The 20,277-nt window shown below is 45.8% G+C and overlaps 2 protein-coding genes across 4 annotated transcripts; one reads left to right on the top strand and one right to left on the bottom strand.

Annotated features, from left to right (window-relative positions):
- Positions 1-1,040: 1,040 nt before the first annotated feature.
- Positions 1,041-7,286, top strand: alg1 (ALG1 chitobiosyldiphosphodolichol beta-mannosyltransferase). Its single transcript, XM_086290186.1, has 13 exons — positions 1,041-1,419; positions 2,830-2,907; positions 2,993-3,096; positions 3,322-3,470; positions 3,606-3,695; positions 4,188-4,301; positions 4,487-4,593; positions 5,238-5,276; positions 5,360-5,419; positions 5,507-5,617; positions 5,724-5,838; positions 6,046-6,121; positions 6,710-7,286. Exons 1-13 carry the CDS (start codon positions 1,056-1,058, stop codon positions 6,842-6,844), a joined length of 1,542 nt encoding a protein of 513 aa, XP_086146312.1. The 5' UTR covers positions 1,041-1,055; the 3' UTR covers positions 6,845-7,286.
- eef2kmt (eukaryotic elongation factor 2 lysine methyltransferase) lies at positions 4,531-18,879 on the bottom strand. 3 transcript variants are annotated; one of them, XM_086290191.1, is made up of 9 exons: positions 18,736-18,814; positions 12,193-12,259; positions 9,227-9,289; positions 9,072-9,152; positions 8,847-8,948; positions 8,540-8,673; positions 8,218-8,462; positions 7,939-8,088; positions 4,531-7,395 (listed from the first exon to the last, which is right to left on the bottom strand). In XM_086290191.1, exons 2-9 carry the CDS (start codon positions 12,226-12,228, stop codon positions 7,295-7,297), a joined length of 912 nt encoding a protein of 303 aa, XP_086146317.1. In that variant the 5' UTR covers positions 12,229-12,259; positions 18,736-18,814; the 3' UTR covers positions 4,531-7,294. The 3 variants fall into 3 exon arrangements, with proteins under 3 accessions (XP_086146317.1, XP_086146316.1, XP_086146315.1); XM_086290190.1 differs by lacking the exon at positions 18,736-18,814 and adding an exon at positions 12,339-12,763; XM_086290189.1 differs by lacking the exon at positions 12,193-12,259 and having other exon boundaries at positions 18,736-18,879.
- Positions 18,880-20,277: the final 1,398 nt, after the last annotated feature.

A 20,277-nucleotide genomic window follows, 5' to 3' on the forward strand; every position in this document is an offset into this window, starting at 1 on the left:
GTTTCCCACAGTGAGGTGAGGTTTATGTATGCGGGATTTTCCAGTGGGGCGGCGCAGGGAGCCAGAATATTTGACCACAAAAGGTTAGTATAGAAGATCAGTCTGGTTTTAAAATTATTTACAAGCGGAAGTAACAATAAGTAAATTTCTCAATAATTTGCTTACAATGTAAATGATTTTGTAAATACAACGTACAAAGAAAAATTAGAAATCTGAAGGCAGTTTTCTTATTTCAGTAATGTTTAATTTTTTGGTTCTTTTGTTTCTGTTTGTTTGTTTTTGTTTATGTGTGCAGGGCATTTCCAGGATAATAAGTCAGACTATTTCATCAGAAAAATACAGTGTGGACAGCACGAGTACAATTTTCAGGCTCATTTACAAATTGATGAATATGTATATGTTATTATTTAGATTTTTTAAACAATTTTGTTTATAGTATATTAATGCATACATTTTATGAATATATTTTCTGGAAGGCACTAGAAAACATATATTACATATCAATGTCACGCATTCTTATACGTGTATATGTGTATAATATAATTTCCTCAGGGATTAAGAAAGTACTGCACTTACTGCTCTTGCACTTCTGATTAGATGCAAACTGTATTTCGTTACACTGTATTTATACATGTGTAATGACAGTAAAGTATAATCCTGAATCCTATTTTGATTCTGATGTGTATATATTATATCCTCCTGTTTCTAAATGAAGAATAGAACCGAAAATATCCTAAAGAGAGATTGGTTAATACAAAGTAGATTTTCACATTTGAAAAGCACAAAACTTCAGAACAAATGTTTAATTGTGTAAATATATTCACAAAAATCTGCTCAGTCAAACTTTTTATTCTTTGTTCCAAAATGTTTGTGAAAAGATGTTTCTGAGATTTTTCTTTTTTTAAAAACAAAATGTAAATGTGCTACCAAAGCCCTACTTTTTAATTTTTTCTTTGTGGGTTTTTTAATATAATCTTTTGATAACAATAGAAGTTACACGCTTTGACGGCTGAGACTGAAAGTTCCTGGTTTGCACATGAACGCGTCACGATACGATGCGCGCTTCCTTTAAACATCAAGCCCCGCCCATTTGTGATGAGCCGCGTCATCACAAATCTCAAACAAACATGGCGCCGCGCTGCTCCTGCACGGCTCTGCTGGCAGTTTCCCTGACGGTTTTGGCGCTTTTAGCGGGACTTTTGGCGCCACACTCGGCTGTGAGGTGGCCCGCGGTGTCTCTGGCGGTCGCTGCCGCGCTGCTGCCGCTGTGGGGCCGCAGCCTACGGCGGCGGGACGACGGGACCTCCCGGCGGGTCTGTGTGCTGGTGCTGGGGGACATCGGGCGCAGTCCTCGGATGCAGTATCACGCTTTATCCCTGAGTAAACACGGGTACCATGTGACCTTCGTGGGGTTTTCAGGTGAGACTGAAGCTTCCTGTGACACATTGATTCACCTGTTTCCCACCTGCCGCTGAGATCAAACAGTCAGCTTCTTTCACTTCTCGTACCGACATGTTCAGGTAGGTACCGATACCAGCGTATCCTCGTACCAGTATGAGGACAGAGAGACAGTGGGGAGGTGGGTTTAAGGTGGAGGTGAGACTACATCAGGGATCGACCCTGAGCCCACTCTGGTCAGCAGACAGATGGGGGTAGGCAGGAGTCCCTGTGGCGACACTGTGATTTGTAGTGTGAGTAGTGAGCAGGTGGAGGTATGATCTGGAGAGAAGAAGAATGAAAATTGGTACAATCCAGACAGAATAGACGTGAGTGAGAGAGACATGTTGACAGGTGGACATGTGAGGAGAGAAGCCAGTGCAGGTGGATGAGTTTAAATACCTGGGGTCAATCATCCATACAATGCACAAGAGGAGGTGAAGAAGAACGTGCAGGCAGGGCGGCGTGGGTGGAGACAAGGATTAGAAATGAGTCCATCAGAGGGACATCTCAGAGTCAGAGAGGCTGAGGTGTGCAGAGGAGGGAGCGTACATATACTGGATATACACAGGAGGAGAAGAGGATGACCTCTGAGGATATTTCTGGATGTAGTGAAGGAGGGCTGGAGTGACAGAGGAGGTCCATACCTCCTAATGTTTGGAGGTTTGGGGGAAACAAACACTGAAGCGTCTACATCCTGTTGGAGCTGTATAGTGAGGTGGTTCACTGTGCGAGTTTATTTGTTCCTGAAACATGTGCTGCAACTTCTACACCTCCATCAATACTGCAGCGCTCTGCCTGTAGGATTTATAAGGAGTGGTATTTTAAAGAAGCAGCGTTTACATGTCGTTACTCGTAAAAGTTCCAAATCAAAAATCTAAAGAAAAGAATATTTGATCCAAGTATAAAACTGGTGCTTTCAGCAGGTTGAGATAAATCAAACTTTAGATAAAGAAAAAGACGTGACTGTAAAGTATATGCAGAAAAAAAAGGATGCAAAATGACCACAGACAGAAAACACCTCAAAGCAGGTCGCTGTAAGTGATCCGAGATGGAGCCGATCCTCTTTGTAAGGGTGGTGTTTGAAAGAAGTAATATCACGTACTCTATTAAAATTACTAAAACGTAAACTCGGTGCAGCACATCCAGGTTAACTGAGCCGGGTTCATTTCAGCTGTGCGTTATAAACATGACCTGATAGAAAAGAAATACCTTTTGTTTCTACAGCACTGAAAACCAAAAGAGTTTCAGACAAACAGTCGGTTGTTCTGAGAAACAAAAAACGAAATGTGAGCTTTGGACTAAAAACAATCAGGAAGTCGTTTCATCGTGCCTGAAAAATTCCCGTGTCGGCTGTGAAAGTGAAGAATTTGTGCTGTGATTGTTTTTCAGAAACCAAACCTCATCAAGACGTGCTGAGCGAGGAGAAAATCACCATAGTGCCCATCGCAGAGCTGAAAGGTGTCCGAGGTACATTTACATCTGCGCTTAAACAACAAACAGGATGTGATTCTTTACTGTTTGTTTTTTAATGAACCCGTTTCCTGTTTCGCAGTCGGACCGAAAGTGGTCTCGTATGTGACGAAGGTGACGGTTCAGTCCCTGCAGCTGCTCCGTGTCCTGCTGACGATGGAGCTGCAGGCGCATGTTCTGATGCAGGTGTGTTACCTGTGACTCACAGGGGGAACAATAACTCACGTACAGACGTAAACATCACACTGGTTCATCCATTCTTCTTTTTTATTTGTTTAAATTAAGACAAAAATCCTCATTTTGACTCAAAAACATTTATTTTGAGAGTTAAATGAACTCTAGAGGAACGATAAAGAACTCTGCTATAAATACTTCACTCTGTTAACATCAACGACTGCCTTTGTTTCCCAGAATCCTCCTGGGCTGCCCAGCATCGCAGTGACCTGGTTCGTGTGTTTGCTGCGTGGCAGCAGATTCATCATCGACTGGCACAACTACGGCTACACCATCATGGCGCTGAGCCACGGCCCGGCGCATCCCATAGTCCGACTGGCAAAGTGGTGAGTACCGCTGAGAGGCTGAAGGTGGCGCTCTGCGGTGTCCTGATCCTCAGGACTGTGATAAAAATACTTAATGTTAAATCCTGATCCGAGGTGTTTCTGTCTCTGACGGGCGCTTTCGTTCTCGTCTTTCAGGTACGAGCGCTTCTTTGGCCCTCTGGCGTCTCACAACTTGTGCGTCACCAACGCCATGAAGGTCGACTTGCAGAAAAACTGGGGCATCAAGTATGACTTTCTCTTTCTATTATCTGCATGGCTGTTTTTCATTCACTGACGAATGCTCGTGGCAGAAAATCTGAGAGATGTTTGAAATTGAAGATTCTCACAACACACCAATAAAAACATGCAGACGTGTCACTTTACAGTGAAGTTGATGAAGGAAAGAAAGACTGAAACAAAGGTCAGATGTCTCACTAGTGGCCTCTGGAGGCCGTGATGTGTATGACACCTGAGGAGACACTGAAGGAGCGGAGTTAAAAGGAGACGCTGCTCCAGGTCTGCGGACGATGTGTTCACATAACTCGTACCTGCTCGAAGTCTCTGCTCTGCTGTGGACGGTCCCGTGATCCGTCCTCTGTGAGGCTCCTGATGTTCACATTTGTGTTTCACTGCAGGGCCGAGTTTTTAATGCAGTTAATAAAAACCAGTAAACTAACCGCAGTGACTCTGTTCTCACTCTGGATCGCAGCGCGACATTTTACTGTTTGACGTTTGCAGGGCGACGACTCTGTACGACCGGCCGGCCTCCATCTTCAGAGAGACTCCGCTGAAGCTGCAGCACGAGCTCTTCGTGAGGCTCGCCGCCGTCTATCCTCAGTTCAGACATGCGGGGTGAGTGATGACGCCGTTGGGGGGCAGTTCCTGTGAAACACTGTTGATCGCCCACAAAACAGGAAGTTTGTGTAATGTGTGCAATCGTAGAGCTGCAGAGTTTTACTGTCGGCTTTTCCTCGGTTGTTCAGTTTATTGTTATAGAAAAAAACACATCAGCTCTGTGTGCTCACCTACTCTCTCAGGTCTGAGGCGGAGAGGACCATCTTCTCAGTTCGTGACCCCGCTGACGGCACCGTGACCCTGAGGGCGGAGCGACCAGCGCTGCTGCTCAGCAGCACCAGCTGGACAGGTCTGAGGAAGAGACGCTTCCCCCCATTTAAGAACGAAAACCACGGCGAGCTTTTGGTGTTTTCTGATTGCAAACCGATTTTTTGTTTTGCGTTTGCTGTTCGAACATTTCTGCTGAAGTCGTTCATCTCAGGAGTTCAAAAAGTCTTGTTTTTAATTTCACAAGCTTTTACTTTCCTTCAGCGGCTCACACACAGGCAGCTTCACTGCAGGGTTTTTAATCACATTTCAATGATCAGGAAGAAACAGAAACAAAACAGAAGTTACTGCTTGGAGGTCGTGACCTCCGCTTCAGCGGCGTCCTCGGCCCGTTCAGGATTTACAGGAAAGGATTTTGGGAGCAACGGTTTCGCTTTAAGTCCTGCTGTGAATCTCGGTAAAGAGATCGTGATCTCAGTGCGGAAATAAATAAAGTTTTTTCGTGGAAAAGGGGAATTAAACTCCCGGTGTTCCTCATCATCGACGTAAACACGATGCGGGAATGTCGGGATGCGCGAGGACGCTCACTGAAGGTTTCTGGCTGCAGCTTCTATTGTAAACAGAATGTAAAATTTTCCAAATTCAGCCAGTTTCACTTTATTTTGCACCTTGTGTTTCATCTCTGGAAACACTGAATCACTGATTCAGGACATTTTTTCTCTGCAGAGGACGAAGATTTCTCCATCCTGCTGACGGCCCTCGAAGGTGCGACCTGCTGTTCCAGAAACGAAAGTTTAAATAATCCATGAAACGTGTTTCCTCACCTGTCGCCTGTTTGTTCCCACCAGAGTACGAAGGTTTCATTAGGGGAGGAGCTTCCTTACCACCTTTACTCTGCGTGATCACAGGTAGTCCAGCTCGCTGCTTACAGATTAGAAGATTTTCCTTTATTCAGAACATGTTTCCACTCTGTGTGTTTTTGTGCGTTTGTGCAGGTAAGGGTCCTCAGAAGGAACACTACATGAAGCTCATCGACTCCCTGCACCTGGAGCACGTGGAGATCTGCACCCCCTGGCTGGAGGCAGAAGATTACCCTCTGCTTTTAGGTATTTTAGTATTAATTTTGGTCTGTTCGACCAGTTTAGTCTCACTCGTGTTTGCGCACAAAGGTTCCTGCAGGTCGTTGGAGGAGTTTCCTTCTCTGTCGTCCAGGCTCAGCAGACCTGGGTGTTTGTCTCCACAAGTCGTCCAGCGGTCTGGATCTGCCCATGAAGGTGGTGGACATGTTCGGCTGCTGCCTCCCCGTCTGCGCCGTCCACTTCAACTGGTGAGCCGACCTCTTAACCCTGCATTCTTTCTAGTGGCCAGGAGGGGGCGACTCCGCTGGTTGCAAAGTAAAATGCTCATCAGTGACCTCTGTAAATACTTCCCTCTCTGTGTTGATGTCCACCTATTTAAACTGGAGATGAGAATGTGCTTCCAGTAAGCTCATGAACGTGAATTAAACCTGACTCGGCTGTATTTTTATTCCTAGCTTGGATGAGCTGGTGAAGCACGAGGAGAACGGGCTGATCTTCAAAGACTCTGCAGAGCTCGCCGAGCAGCTGAAGGTGAGAGATGCCTGTAAACCAGTCACATGATCAGGAGAAAGATTCGGGCAGACCCTGATATGGACTCTAATATCTATCAACATTTATTCTTCTCTGAAAATACCGTACAACACGATTTAAGCATAGACTGTATATAAAAGATGGTTTTGTGGGTTCTGAAGCCTGAGTGGGAGTGAAGTGGCCACATCTGTGATGAGAGGGTGACACAGGTGGCTGTAGCAGCTAGATGTCCGTTAGGCTTCACCTCAGCTAACTGAACTGGACCTCTGGACCGTGTTTGTGCTGTTGGAGCTTTTTTTAATAACATCATGTGACCAAAAACATGGCTGCTGTGAGGTGACTGTACTAACAGACTGTCCAAGAAGCTGGAGCCACAGTTTTGGGGGTGAAATTCTAGGATTTTAATTGGATATTACAGATAAATAACAGTTAATAGCTAATTATTTATATAGCATGGTAGCTAGCTAGCTAGCGTTAGCTGATACCTTAGCACTCCACCTTCTTTCTTCTATTCTCAAAAAAACAAACAAGGTGATCGACACGCTCTTTTGACTTCTTTCAAATAATGCTGAACGTTTATGATTCCAGACTCTCCTGTCAGACTTTCCCAGTTCAGACGGCAAACTGGGAACCTTCAGGAGGAACCTCCACTCCAGCAGGGGGCAGCGCTGGGATGACAACTGGGACCAGAACGTCCTGCCTCTAATCACTGCTCCGAGATAACCTTGGCTCTATTTAGAGAGCTAGACAGCGCTGCAGTTTTATAACCATTTTTTTTAATTCATGAAAGTCTCGCTTTGTAAGCCCTACTGGGCACGTGCAGTAGACATCACCATGGAAACAAGCCTTTTTTTTCCTTTTGTGCCTGGTGAGCACTTTATGGAATAAAGTAGGCCCAGCCTTTGAGTCCAGTATCCAGTGAATGCCTGGATGAGATAAGCACCAGTTACAGCAGAGTGAGAGCATAAAGGACAAAACTGTTTGTTTGGGGTGTTTTCTGATAAATGTACATTTAAAATTTAAATGGATCAGTGGGTGAAAAGACGAAGTCTTCTGAGGTCTTCTTTTTTTATTCCTGGCGTTTTTCTTTCTTCACTTGAATGTATAAAGGAAGTTGTCATGACGATGAGGATGTACATTTGTAAATAAAATCTTTATCATGCTCCCCTCGTGTCATCTGCGCAGTTTGATGAGCTCTATAGCCGACTGTCTGTTATAAGGAAACACGTGGTTGACGGGTGCTGGGATCACTTCATGGCCGACTCCTTCAGCTTCTGCCAAAACAAACAAACAATGACTTCGTTCAAACCAACGTCCTGCACTGCGAAAATCCTGATCTCTATAAAATCATCTTCATAATTCCCCAAGCACGCCTCAAAAACAACTATTATTATTTATTCCCACTGCAACCAGGAAGTATCCAGGATCAAATCTGGCCAGATTTGCAGTCTCGTTTTGTCGACACTGGAACGTCTGAGTGTTTCCTGTGAGCTGTCTCCAGGTCCTTTTTGCTTCATGAATTTCATGAATTGTGGACACTGTGCACAGCTGGTTAAAGAACTACTTACTACAGCAAACCACAGTATTTTTCCCCTTGTGTTATATGTTTACTGTTCATTTCAGGCAGAAAACGTGTTTTTGTGGGCGAGGCTGATGAAACTCAGACTCGAGCATGAGGTCGATCACGTGAGGTTAGCATGAGCCAAAGAGCCACAGCAGAATGTCAGGTTTAAGTAAACCAGACTCTGATCAGGTTTAAGTCTGAATTAATCTGAACCATCTTCACCACAGCCGCCTCCTCCTCAGCGCTGTCTTACCAAGCTGCTGTTTAAAGCCGCCGTACGTCTCCAGGTTCCTTATCGTGGAGCAGATGAAGACCTGAGGGAGACCCTCGGCAGACGAACACCTCAGGACGATGGACAGCAGCTTCGCCAGACTTCCTGCGATGTCGGGGTCGTACACCACGTCTGCACCACGACAAACAACAGGAATCTGCTTTAACTCCAAATCTGAGAAAGCAGATTGTCAACAGCTCCACAAAATCCAGAACACTGAGGTGTGTGAATGTGTGTCCACACCATCTCCAAAAATCTGACCTGCGGCGATGATGACATCAGCTCCGATCTCCCTCAGCTCTTCCTCTGAGATTGCCGTCCAGTCCAGCTTCTCCACGCTGACCGCTGGGGTCGTCTGCTCGCTCAGCCCATTCAGCCGGACGTTGTCTCTGAGTTTCTGCAGCACTGTGGAGTGACAGTCGCTGAAGATGAATCGCTTTGGGCTGCACGACCGACAGACGGTGATACCTGTCAACCCCGCACCGCTGCCCAGCTCCAGCACCGTCCTGAAGGAGGAGGAGCAAATTTAAAAGCTGCAGAAGCTCCACCTGGAGGGCGACGACCTGCAGATCCTTCCGCTTACCTGCCTGTAAAGACCTGCTGATTCTCCAGAGCCCACTCTGCCAGGTAAAGAGCCGCCTCCCACGTCACCAGCCCGGTGGTCCCCTCTGAGATCAGAGCAATGTTCTCCATCAAGCTCACGGCGCCACCAGCAGGCTGCAGGACACAAACATCGCTGCACTTCAAATTAAGACTCCTGCAAGCAACAGCTGGCAAAAGTAGGGCCGGGCGATTCAGACCGAAAATCAGATCGTGATATTTTTATGGCACAAAACAAATAATTTGATATAAAGGTAACAGTGACACTGGGGGTTTTCTGTGTGCGGTACCAGCAGGTAGCTCTTGTAGCACTCCATGGTCTCCTCAGCGCCCACCACCTCAGCCAGAGCATCGTACAGCTCATCCAGGGGTTCACAGCCTGAAGCTTCCAGCTGTGGAGGAAGAAACCAGGAAGCACACAGCCGGGTTTGACTCTGTGATCGAGTACTTCAACATCTTTCTGCCCAGAGAAAAAAAAAGCTCAACTAATAATCTGAGAGTTAACCTCTCCTTACCCGTCTGATGAGCTGGGAGAGAAACAGCCTCCTGTATCTGACTGAAGGTGGAAACTTCCGGCACAGGGGATGAAGGCACGTCTGTAAAAACATGTGACTGTTCATTACACTGACGAAGCTGTTTTATGATTGCAGCACGATGGAGGAACACTCACCTGTTTCAGCACCTGAGAAATGAGCTCTGATGACCCGCTGCTCTGAAGGTCTTTTTCTACAAACTGTAAGCAGATAAAAAGTTCAACCTCTGTGTAAGTCACGTTTTAAGTTCAATTAAAGTCATCCATCCATCCATCCATCCATCCATCCATCCTCATCCGCTTTGTCCGGGGCCGGGTCGCGGGGGCAGCAGCCTAAGCAAAGAGGCCCAGACCTCCCTCTCCCCAGCCACCTCCTCCAGCTTATCCGGGGGAATACCAAGGCGTTCCCAGGCCAGCCGAGAGATATAATCTCTCCAGCGTGTCCTGGGTCTGCCCCGGGGCCTCCTCCCGGTGGGACATGCCTGGAACACTTCACCCAGGAGGCGCCCAGGGGGCATCCTTGTCAGATGCCCGAACCACCTCAGCTGGCTCCTTTCGATGTGGAGCAGCAGCTGCTCTACTCTGAGCCCCTCCCGGATGGCCGAACTTCTCACCCTATCTCTAAGGGAGAGGCCAGCCACCCTTCGGAGGAAGCTAATTTCTGCCGCTTGTATCCGCGATCTCGTTCTTTCGGTCACTACCCACAGCTCGTGGCCATAGGTGAGGGTAGGGACGTAGATCGACCGGTAAATTGAGAGCTTCGCTTTTACACTCAGCTCCCTCTTCACCACGATGGACCGGTGCAGCGTCCGCATTACTGCAGCTGCAGCGCCAATCCGTCTGTCGATCTCCGGCTCCCTTCTCCCTCACTCGCGAACAAGACCCCGAGATACTTGAACTCCTCCAATTGGGGCAGGAACTCATCCCCGACCCGGAGTGGGCACTCCACCCTTTTCCGGCTGAGAACCATGGCCTCAGATTTGGAGGTGCTGATCCTCATTCCCGCTGCTTCACACTCGGCTGCGAACCGTTCCAGTGCGACCTGGAGGCCCTCACCCGATGAAGCCAACAGAACCACATCATCTGCAAAAATCAGAGATGAGATTCTGAGGCCACCAAAGCGAAAGCCCTCCGCCACTTGGCTGCGCCTAGAAATCCTGTCCATAAAAATTATGAACAGAACCGGTGACAAAGGGCAGCCCTGGCGGAGCCCATCACCCACCGGGAACGAGTCCGACTTATTGCCGGCAATGCGAACCAAACTCTTGCAATGGTTGTATAGGGATCGAATGGCCCGTAGCAATGGGCCAGACACCCCATACTCCCGCAACACCTCCCACAGGACACCCCGAGGGACACGGTCGAATGCCTTCTCCAAGTCCACAAAACACATGTAGACTGGTTGGGCAAACTCCCATGCACCCTCAAGTATCCTGGAGAGGATAAAGAGCTGGTCCAGTGTTCCGCGACCAGGACGGAAACCGCATTGTTCCTCCTGTATCCGAGGTTCGACTAACGGACGAACTCTCCTTTCCAGCACCCTGGCATAGACTTTCCCAGGGAGGCTGAAGGCTAAAGTCATTCACATTGCGCCAAATCACAACACTCGCCTCAAGGCGCTTATATTGTAAGCCATCCAGCCGGCCGAGTTCTTCTCGGTTCACCGCATGGACAGGACACGGGACTCGGGGAAGTCAAGGGGAGGCGGCGTGTGTTTAATGGTGAACAACAACTGGTGCAACAGTGCGAACGTTGTTCCTCTCACACGCTCCTGCACACCAAATCTGGAACTACTGTCCATCATGTGTCGTCCTTTTTATCTACCTCGGGAATTTACATCGGTCATTGTAAGTGCCGTTTATATTCCACCACAAGCGGACACGGTCACCGCCTTATGCGAGCTGCATGAGGCACTCACACAGCACCAGACACAACACCGGGACGCTGCGCTTATTGTGACGGGGGACTTTAATAGCGCCAACCTCAAACGCGCAGCGCCGAACTTTTATCAACACATCACCTGCCCCACCAGGGGTGAAAGGACACTGGACCACTGCTACACTACGGTCAAGGACGGCTACAAGGCACAATCCCGCCCCCCGTTTGGCAAATCTGATCACGCCGCCATCTTCCTCATGCCAAAATACAAACAAAGGCTAAAACAGGAAGTTCCGGTTCAGAGGAAGGTCGCGCGCTGGACGGATCAATCGGTGGCCGCGTTACAGGACGCACTCGATGACGCAGACTGGGGCATGTTCAGAAACAGCTCCGACGATGACGTCAACGTGTTTACGGAAGCGGTTGTGGGATTCATCGGGAAACTAGCGGATGATACCGTGGAGACAAAGACTATCACAACGTTTCCCAACCAGAAGCAGTGGGTGGATAAAACCATCCGCAACGCTCTGAGATCCCGCACCGCTGCCTACAACACGGGACTCATGACGGGGGACATGGACCCGTACAAAGCCGCGTCATATAACGTGCGGAGGGCGGTGAAAGAGGCGAAGCAGCGCTACGGGAGGAAACTAGAGTCACAACTCCAACAGAGTGACTCTAGGAGCCTGTGGCGGGGACTAAGGACAATAACGGACTATAAAGCACCAACAACCGGTATGACGAACGCGGCCGTGACTCTGGCAGACGAGCTGAACACTTTCTATGCTCGCTTCGAGGCTGCAGCTAAGGTCTCCAACAATGCTAGTGTTGGCGGCGCTAACGGCTGCAGACAGGAAGATACTGCCAGCACCGGAAACGTGCTCGTCATCTCCGAGCATGAAGTAAGGAGAGCCTTCAAGAGAGTGAACACCAGGAAAGCAGCAGGACCAGACGGCATCCCAGGTCGTATCCTAAGAGACTGCGCATACCAGCTAGCTCCTGTGTTCACTGAGATATTCAACATCTCTTTATCTCAGTCGGTGATCCCCACATGCTTCAAAGAGTCCATCATTGTTCCTGTCCCGAAGAAACCCCACCCTGCTTCTCTCAATGACTATCGCCCTGTAGCCCTCACCTCAGTAGTGATGAAGTGCTTTGAACGCCTGGCCAGAGACTTCATCATTTCTTCACTACCAGACACACTGGACCCACTACAGTTCGCTTACCGTCCAAATCGTTCCACAGACGATGCCATCTCTCATCTCCTCCACACGTCACTCACTCACTTGGACACTAGAAGGGGGAATTATGTTAAAATGCTCTTCATAGACTACAGCTCTGCATTTAACACCATAATTCCCTCCACACTCACCACCAAGCTGGAGCATCTGGGACTCAGCTCATCTATGTGTCAGTGGATCTCCAACTTCCTAACTGGCAGACCACAGGCAGTAAGGATGGGCCGACATGTCTCAGCCTCCACCACTCTCAGCACTGGAGCCCCCCAGGGGTGTGTTCTGAGCCCCCTGCTGTACTCTTTGTACACATATGACTGTGTGGCCACTACCAGCTCCACCACCATCATCAAGTTTGCTGACAATTCAATTCAATTCAATTCAATTCAATTTTATTTATATAGCGCCAAATCACAACAAAAGTCGCCTCAAGGCGCTTCATAGATACAGAGAAAAACCCAACAATCATATGACCCCCTATGAGCAAGCACTTTGGCGACAGTGGGAAGGAAAAACTCCCTTTTAACAGGAAGAAACCTCCGGCAGAACCAGGCTCAGGGAGGGGCGGGGCCATCTGCTGCGACCGGTTGGGGTGAGAGAAGGAAGACAGGATAAAGACATGCTGTGGAAGAGAGACAGAGGTTAATAACAGATATGATTCAATGCAGAGAGGTCTGTTAATACATAGTGAGTGAGAAAGGTGACTGGAAAGGAAAAACTCAATGCATCATGGGAATCCCCCGGCAGCCTACATCTATTGCAGCATAACAAAGGGAGGATTCAGGGTCACCTGGTCCAGCCCTAACTATATGCTTTAGAAAAAAGGAAAGTTTTAAGCCTAATCTTAAAAGTAGAGATAGTGTCTGTCTCCCGAATCCAAACTGGAAGCTGGTTCCACAGAAGAGGGGCCTGAAAACTGAAGGCTCTCCCTCCCATTCTACTTTTAAATACTCTAGGAACAACAAGTAGGCCTGCAGAGCGAGAGCGGAGCACTCTAATAGGGTGATATGGTACTACAAGGTCATTAAGATAAGATGGGGCCTGATTATTTAAGACCTTGTATGTGAGGAGCAGGATTTTGAATTCAATTCTGGATTTAACAGGAAGCCAATGAAGGGAAGCCAAAACAGGAGAAATATGCTCTCTCTTTCTAGTCCCTGTCAGGACTCTTGCTGCAGCATTTTGGATTAGCTGAAGGCTTTTCAGTGAGTTTTTTGGACATCCTGATAATAATGAATTACAGTAGTCCAGCCTGGAAGTAATAAATGCATGAACTAGTTTTTCAGCGTCACTCTGAGACAGGATATTTCTAATTTTAGAGATGTTGCGCAAATGGAAGAAAGCAGTCTTACATATTTGTTTAATATGTGCGTTGAAGGACATGTCCTGGTCAAAAATGACTCCAAGGTTCCTCACCGCGTTACTGGAGGCCAAGGTAATGCCATCCAGAGTAAGAATCTGATTAGATACCATATTTCTAAGATTTTCAGGGCCGAGTACAATAACCTCAGTTTTATCTGAATTAAGAAGCAGAAAGTTAGCGGCCATCCAGGTCTTTATGTCTTTAAGACATTCCTGCAGTTTAACTCATTGGTGTGTGTTATCTGGCTTCATGGACAGATAGAGCTGGGTGTCATCTGCATAGCAGTGAAAATGTATGCTATGTCTTCTAATGATACTGCCTAAGGGAAGCATGTATAATGTAAACAGAATTGGTCCTAGCACTGAACCCTGTGGAACTCCATAATTAACCTCAGTGTGTGAAGAGGACTCTCCATTTACATGCACAAACTGGAGTCTATTAGATAGATATGATACAAACCACTGCAGTGCAGTACCTGTAATACCTACAGCATGTTCTAATCGCTCTAATAGGATATTATGATCAACAGTATCGAACGCTGCACTGAGGTCTAGCAGGACAAGCACAGAGATGAGTCCACTGTCAGAGGCCATAAGAAGATCATTTGTAACCTTCACTAAAGCTGTTTCTGTGCTGTGCTGAGCTCTGAAACCTGACTGAAACTCTTCAAATAAACCATTCCTCTGCAGATGATCTGTTAGCTGTTTGACAACTACTCTTTCAAGGATTTTTGATATGAAAGGAAGGTTGGAGATTGGCCTATAATTAGCTAAGACTGCTGGGTCTAGAGATGGCTTTTTGAGTAAAGGTTTAACTACAGCCAGCTTGAAGGCCTGTGGTACATAGCCGATTATTAGAGATAGGTTGATCATATTTAAGATCGAAGAATTAATTAATGGCAGGACTTCTTTGAGCAGTTTTGTAGGAATGGGGTCTAAAAGACACGTTGATGGTTTGGAGGAAGTAATTATTGAAGTTAACTCAGAAAGATCAATTGGAGAAAAAGAGTCTAACTTAATATCAATGGTACTAAGAGTAGCTGTAGATAATATTACATCTGTGGGATGATTATTGGTAATTTTTTCTCTAATGATAAAAATTTTATTTGTGAAGAAGTTCATGAAGTCATTACTAGTTAACGTTAAAGGGATGGTTGGCTCAAAAGAGCTCTGACTTTTTGTCAGCCTGGCTACAGAGCTGAAGAGAAACCTGGGGTTGTTCTTATTTTCTTCAATCAGTGATGAATAGTAAGATGTTCTGGCTTTGCGGAGGGCTTTCTTATAAAGCAACAAACTATTTCTCCAGGCTAAATGATGATCCTCTAGATTTGTGACACGCCATTTCCTCTCCAGATTACGAGTCATCTGCTTTAGGGTACGTGTTTCAGAATTATACCACGGAGTCAGGTACTTCTGATTTGAGGCCTTAGTTTTCACAGGAGCTACAGTATCCAGAGTCGTACGTAGTGAGGAGGTGAAATTATTAACAAGATAATCGACCTCTGTTGGGGTAGCGTTCAGATAGCTGCTTTGCTCTGTGTTGGTACAGGGCATTGGAGATGATAACAGTGGGTGGATTATATTCTTAAACTTAGTTACAGTGCTTTCAGAAAGACATCTACTTTGATAAAGTCTACTCCCCACTGCTGTGTAATCAATTATTGTAAAAGTAAATGTTATCAGGAAATGATCAGACAGGAGAGGGTTTTCAGGAAACACTGTTAAATGTTCAGGTTCGATGCCATATGTTAAAACAAGATCTAGAGTGTGATTAAAGTGGTGGGTGGGTTCTTTTACATTTTGAGAGAAACCAATTGAGTCTAATAACAGATTAAATGCCATGTTGAGGCTGTCACTTTTAGCATCTACATGGATGTTAAAATCACCCACAATAATTATTTTATCTGAGCTCAGAACTAAATTAGATATAAAGTCTGAGAAATCAGACAGAAACTCTGTGTAAGGCCCAGGTGGACGATAGATGATAACAAGTAAGACTGGTTTCTGAGTTTCACAGCTGGGGTGGACAATGTTAAGCATCAGGCTTTCAAATGAAATAAAAGTCTGTCTGGGTCTTTGGTTGATTAATAGGCTGGTGTGAAAAATTGCTGCCACACCGCCCCCTCGGCCTGTGCTTCGAGATTTCTGGTAGTTAGAATGACTCGGGGGTGTTGATTCATTTAAACTAACATAATCATCCTGCTGCAACCAGGTTTCTGTAAGGCAGAGTAAATCAATTTGTTGATCAATTATTAAGTCATGTACTAACAGAGACTTGGAGGAGAGAGACCTAATATTTAATAATCCACATTTCACTGTTTTACTCTTTGGTTCAGATGTGGATACTGTATTGTTCTTTCTTTGTGATTGTTTATGTTTAAGTTGTTTGTTGCTGGTTTTTAGTTTGTTTTTTGTCTTTTTGGAAGCTGACACAGTCTCTATGGAGATGGGTTTTTGGGGGGGTAGCAGGAGGAGAGAAGCTGCAGAGAAGCGTGTAAGACTGCAACTCTGCTTCCTGGTCCCAACTCTGGATAGTCATATTTTGGGGGGTTTAATAAATTTGTCCATATTTCTAGAAATGAGAGCTGCTCCATCCAAAGTGGGATGGATGCCGTCTCTCCTAACAAGACCAGGTTTCCTCCAGAAGGTTTGCCAATTATCTATGAAGCCCACATCGTTTCTGGGACACCACTCAGACAGCCAGCAATTTAAGGAGAACATGCAGCTAAACATGTCGCTCCTGGTCTGATTGGGGAGGGGACCAGAGAAAACTACAGAGTCCGACATTGTTTTGGCAAAGTTGCACACCGATTCAATATTGATTTTAGTGACCTCCGATTGGCGTAACCGGGTGTCATTACTGCCGACGTGAATTATGATTTTACTGAATTTACGTTTACCCTTAGCCAGCAGTTTTAAATTTCCTTCAATGTCGCCTGCTCTGGCCCCTGGAAGACAATTGACTATGGTTGCCGGTGTCTCTAGCTTCACATGTCTGAGAACAGAATCGCCAATTACCAGAGTTTGACCCCCGGCGGGTGTGTCGCCGAGTGGGGAAAAACGGTTAGACACATGAACGGGTTGGTGGTGTACCTGGGGCTTCTGTTTAGGACTATGCTTCCTCCTCACCGTGACCCAGCCGCCCTGATTCCCCAGCTGCTTGGGGTCTGCCGGGGAACAGCTAGCGGGGCCTACGCTATTTTCGGCTGCACCAGCTACAGGGGCCTGGCTAGCTGCGGGTGAATGAAGGGTGCGAAGCCGAGTCTCCAATTCAGTAATCCTGGCCTCCAGAGCTGCAAATATGCTACATTTGTTACAGATATCATTACTGCTAAAGGAGGCCGAGGAGTAACTAAACATCTGACACAATGAGCAAGAAAGTGCAGGAGGGACAGGTGAAGTAGCCATGGTGCTAATGAGTCGGCTACGAGCTAGGCTAGCGAGACAGTACAGAGACAGTGAGTGAATACTTTGGCTATAAATTAGGTAGTGAGTACACAGAAAGTGTGCTTCGGAGGAAGCACGTGAAGATTATACTATGAAAGAAGAATGTATTTAAAAGTTGTTAATTAAATCGCTAAGCAAATAAGCTACTCAGAAACACCACTGTGTTTGAGCAGGAACAGGAAGTGATACTCTACCACAGAGCGAGCGAACACCAAGTGACAGCGCCACCACCGTCGTGGTGGGCCTGATCTCTGATAACAACGAGACGGCCTACCTGAAGGAGATTAGGAATCTGGAGAACTGGTGCCAGAGGAACAACCTCCTTCTAAACGTCAGTAAGACAAAGGAGCTGATAGTGGACTTCAGCACTAAGCAGGAGAGGAACTACCAGACCCCCGTCATCAACGAGTGCCCAGTGGAGAGAGTGGACAGCTTCAAATACCTCGGAGTTCACATCACGCAGGACCTGTCATGGTCCTGTCACATCAACACCGTGGTGAAAAAGGCCCGACAGCGTCTCTACCACCTCAGACGCTTGAGAGACTTCCAACTGCCCTCCAAGGTGCTCAGGAACTTTTACTCCTGCACCATAGAGAGCATCCTGGCGGGAAACATCTTAACCTGGTTCGGGAACAGCACCATGCAGGACAGACGAGCTCTACAGAGGGTTGTGCGGTCAGCTGAGCGCACCATCCGCTCCGAGCTCCCTGACCTGCACTCAATCTACAGCAGGCGGTGCTGGACCAAGGCCAGGAAGATCGTGAAGGACCTCAGCCATCCCAACAACAGACTGTTCTCTCTGTTGAGGTCAGGAAAGCAATTCCGCTCCCTGAAGACCAACACAGAGAGACTGAGGAGGAGCTTCTTCCCGCAGGCGATACGGTCTCTCAATCACACCACCACACAGTACTGACCCACACATATGGTTCTTACACACACACTGGACTTTCTGGACTTTGGTTTTGCACAACACTGGTCACTATATTCTTCATTTCCGGTTAATACTTGTACAGCTGCTGTTATTGTGTATATATTTATTTATATTTAGATTTCTTCATACATTCTTATATAGTTCTATATTGTGTATTTTGTTGTACAGTTATTTTATTTTCAACTTTAATTTATATATTTATCTTTATCTTATTCTTCCCAGTTAAATTTACCCTTCATTCTAATTTGTGTTGTACAGTTATTTCATTTTTAACCTTAATTTATATTTTATTCCTTCCTAGTTAAATTTACCCTTTTTAATTTTTCATATTTATTTCCTATCTTATTCATAGCCTTTTCCTTTTTTGTTTTCTTTAGGTCACGAGCAGTTGTCCAAGCATTTCACTACATATCGTACTGTGTATGACTGTGTACGTGACAAATAAAATTTGAATTTGAAAATTTGAATTTGATTTAAGGTAGACCCACCATAACCCCAACAATCAGACGACCCCTACGAGCAAGCACTGGGCGACAGTGGAAAGGAAAACATGTCCTTTAAGAGGAAGAAATCTCCGGCAGAAGCAGGCTCAGAGAGCCCGTGGCCAATTTGAAAACATAAAAACAAATTAAAAGAAAGAATAAAGATTATCTTTATGAACTGAGACCAAAATTATTCAGGGAGGTCCCTTGACTGATTACAAGCATTGCTTTACTCATGTTTCACAGGCAGAGACTGCTTTGGTGCTAAAATGCGGAGATTTCTGAATGAAGTTCGGCCAGACTCGTACTCACAGTCCAGGGAAACGAAGGGAGCCGAGTCAGAGCGAAAAACGACACCTGGAACTCCATTAAAACCTCTTTAACTGACCCCTGAACCGAGGACCGCTCTGAAAGCGCCATCTTACACGTGTATTTGTTTACTTCCTATTTACCCATAATCCTGCGCGACCCTCTCTCGCCAGAGCCTCTGGGTAGTGAAGTTTATCTGTAGGTTTGAGCATCGGCTGCCTTTTTTAAAGCTACAGAGAGCTAGTGCATGTGTTTAATACATACATACATACATACATACATACAGTCTTCTTTTTATTGTTATATATTTTATTAGTGGACATTTATTATTTAAATGTAAGGTTTTGTATTAATTAGAACTTAACTTCATTTTGAACCAGAGTGTGTTCTGGGGCTTTCCTTAACCTTTTTATACAGTTTCTGTTGCTCTCTGTGTGTTTTTCTTTTCCTTTTAGTTTGGAGGGTCTTCAGACATCAGCTGCTGGAGAGCTCTGATTATGGTCTCATCATATTTTATCTAAAAGGTTCAGGATTCAAGTCCAGCAAATATCTTTTTCTACTTTTAAGGTCAAAATTAAAAGTTGCCACTCCTGTGGCTCTCCTCTGCATCATGAGATCAAACCTCCAGATGACCCACTTCTCCAGCAGGTAGTCTTATGCTTTAAAGATCTTCTGTGTAAGTTTTCTGAATTAAAATCGTGTATACTTTTGTTTTAAGGAGGTTTTGTCCGTTTCGTTCGTGTGCATGTTTTGTAACCTCAGAGTAAATTTCTGATCCATCAGAGCTGCTGGAGAGCTCGGCTGGTTCTGTCTGTCAGTGGATTTAAACACTGAGACTCAAGGTTCAAGTCCAGCTGCAGTTCTTATTGAATTTTATACCTGAATCCAGCAGCGTGTTGAAACCTCCCCTTTATGCCAGCTTCAGCAGCTCGGTGACATGAATAAAAGGTTACTGTGGTATAAATCAAAGGGCTGAGCCACACTCATGTTCATTTTGGAACCTGTGATATCTGCTGATATCTGTGAAGCTTCAGTCAGATCTGCTGCTGTGGCCTTGAATTCTGCCCGCTCACTAACGTCGCTTCGTCCAGAAGGTTTCTGATATTTCTTTCTCCTCGCGCTCTTTTCTTGCTGTGTCACTGCAGCCGGAGATAAAATCTCTTCAGTTGGACCAACTGTGCATTCACAGCAGCAGCTCCAGCACACTGAGCATTTACTGGTGAGTATGAGCTGATTATTTTAAAACATCAGTTTGATCATTTCACTTGGTTTTCTTAACAGAAAAGAAGAACCTAAGAGAAACTAACGATTTTGATTATTTGTGGATAATAAAGTTTTAAAGTTTTCGGTCCAGGTAAATTATAAATGTTGTTATAGTATTATAATATCTTCTTATTATTTTAAAAGGACCGCATGAAGACAGTGAATATAGAAAGTTTTTCATAGAGGAAATAACCGTATAAATTAATTAAAAAGGATTTGCAGAAACACAGTCCTTTATAACGCCGACACGAATTACTGTTTTCAAAATCAGAGGAGCGTCTT

This window comes from Aulonocara sp. 'chitande type north' Nkhata Bay, linkage group LG4 (genome assembly GCF_057382095.1).
Source record: "Aulonocara sp. 'chitande type north' Nkhata Bay isolate Kocher_YH1m ecotype deep benthic linkage group LG4, A_spYH_male_GT1.1, whole genome shotgun sequence".
Taxonomy (NCBI): domain Eukaryota; kingdom Metazoa; phylum Chordata; class Actinopteri; order Cichliformes; family Cichlidae; genus Aulonocara; species Aulonocara sp. 'chitande type north' Nkhata Bay.

What these genes read in the sequence shown, in the direction of transcription:
- alg1 (XM_086290186.1), top strand. Translation starts at nt 1,056, where the DNA reads ATGCGCGCTTCCTTTAAACATCAAGCCCCGCCCATTTGTGATGAGCCG. An exon ending in CCTCAGTTCAGACATGCGGG is followed by an intron (nt 4,302 to 4,486) that starts GTGAGTGATGAC and finishes CTACTCTCTCAG; the next exon opens with GTCTGAGGCGGAGAGGACCA. An exon ending in TTTACTCTGCGTGATCACAG is followed by an intron (nt 5,420 to 5,506) that starts GTAGTCCAGCTC and finishes GCGTTTGTGCAG; the next exon opens with GTAAGGGTCCTCAGAAGGAA.
- eef2kmt (XM_086290189.1), bottom strand. Translation starts at nt 18,843, where the DNA reads ATGGCGCTTTCAGAGCGGTCCTCGGTTCAGGGGTCAGTTAAAGAGGTT. An exon ending in CAGCAGGTCTTTACAGGCAG is followed by an intron (nt 8,463 to 8,539) that starts GTAAGCGGAAGG and finishes CTCCTCCTTCAG; the next exon opens with GACGGTGCTGGAGCTGGGCA. An exon ending in TGATGTCATCATCGCCGCAG is followed by an intron (nt 8,089 to 8,217) that starts GTCAGATTTTTG and finishes GTCGTGGTGCAG; the next exon opens with ACGTGGTGTACGACCCCGAC.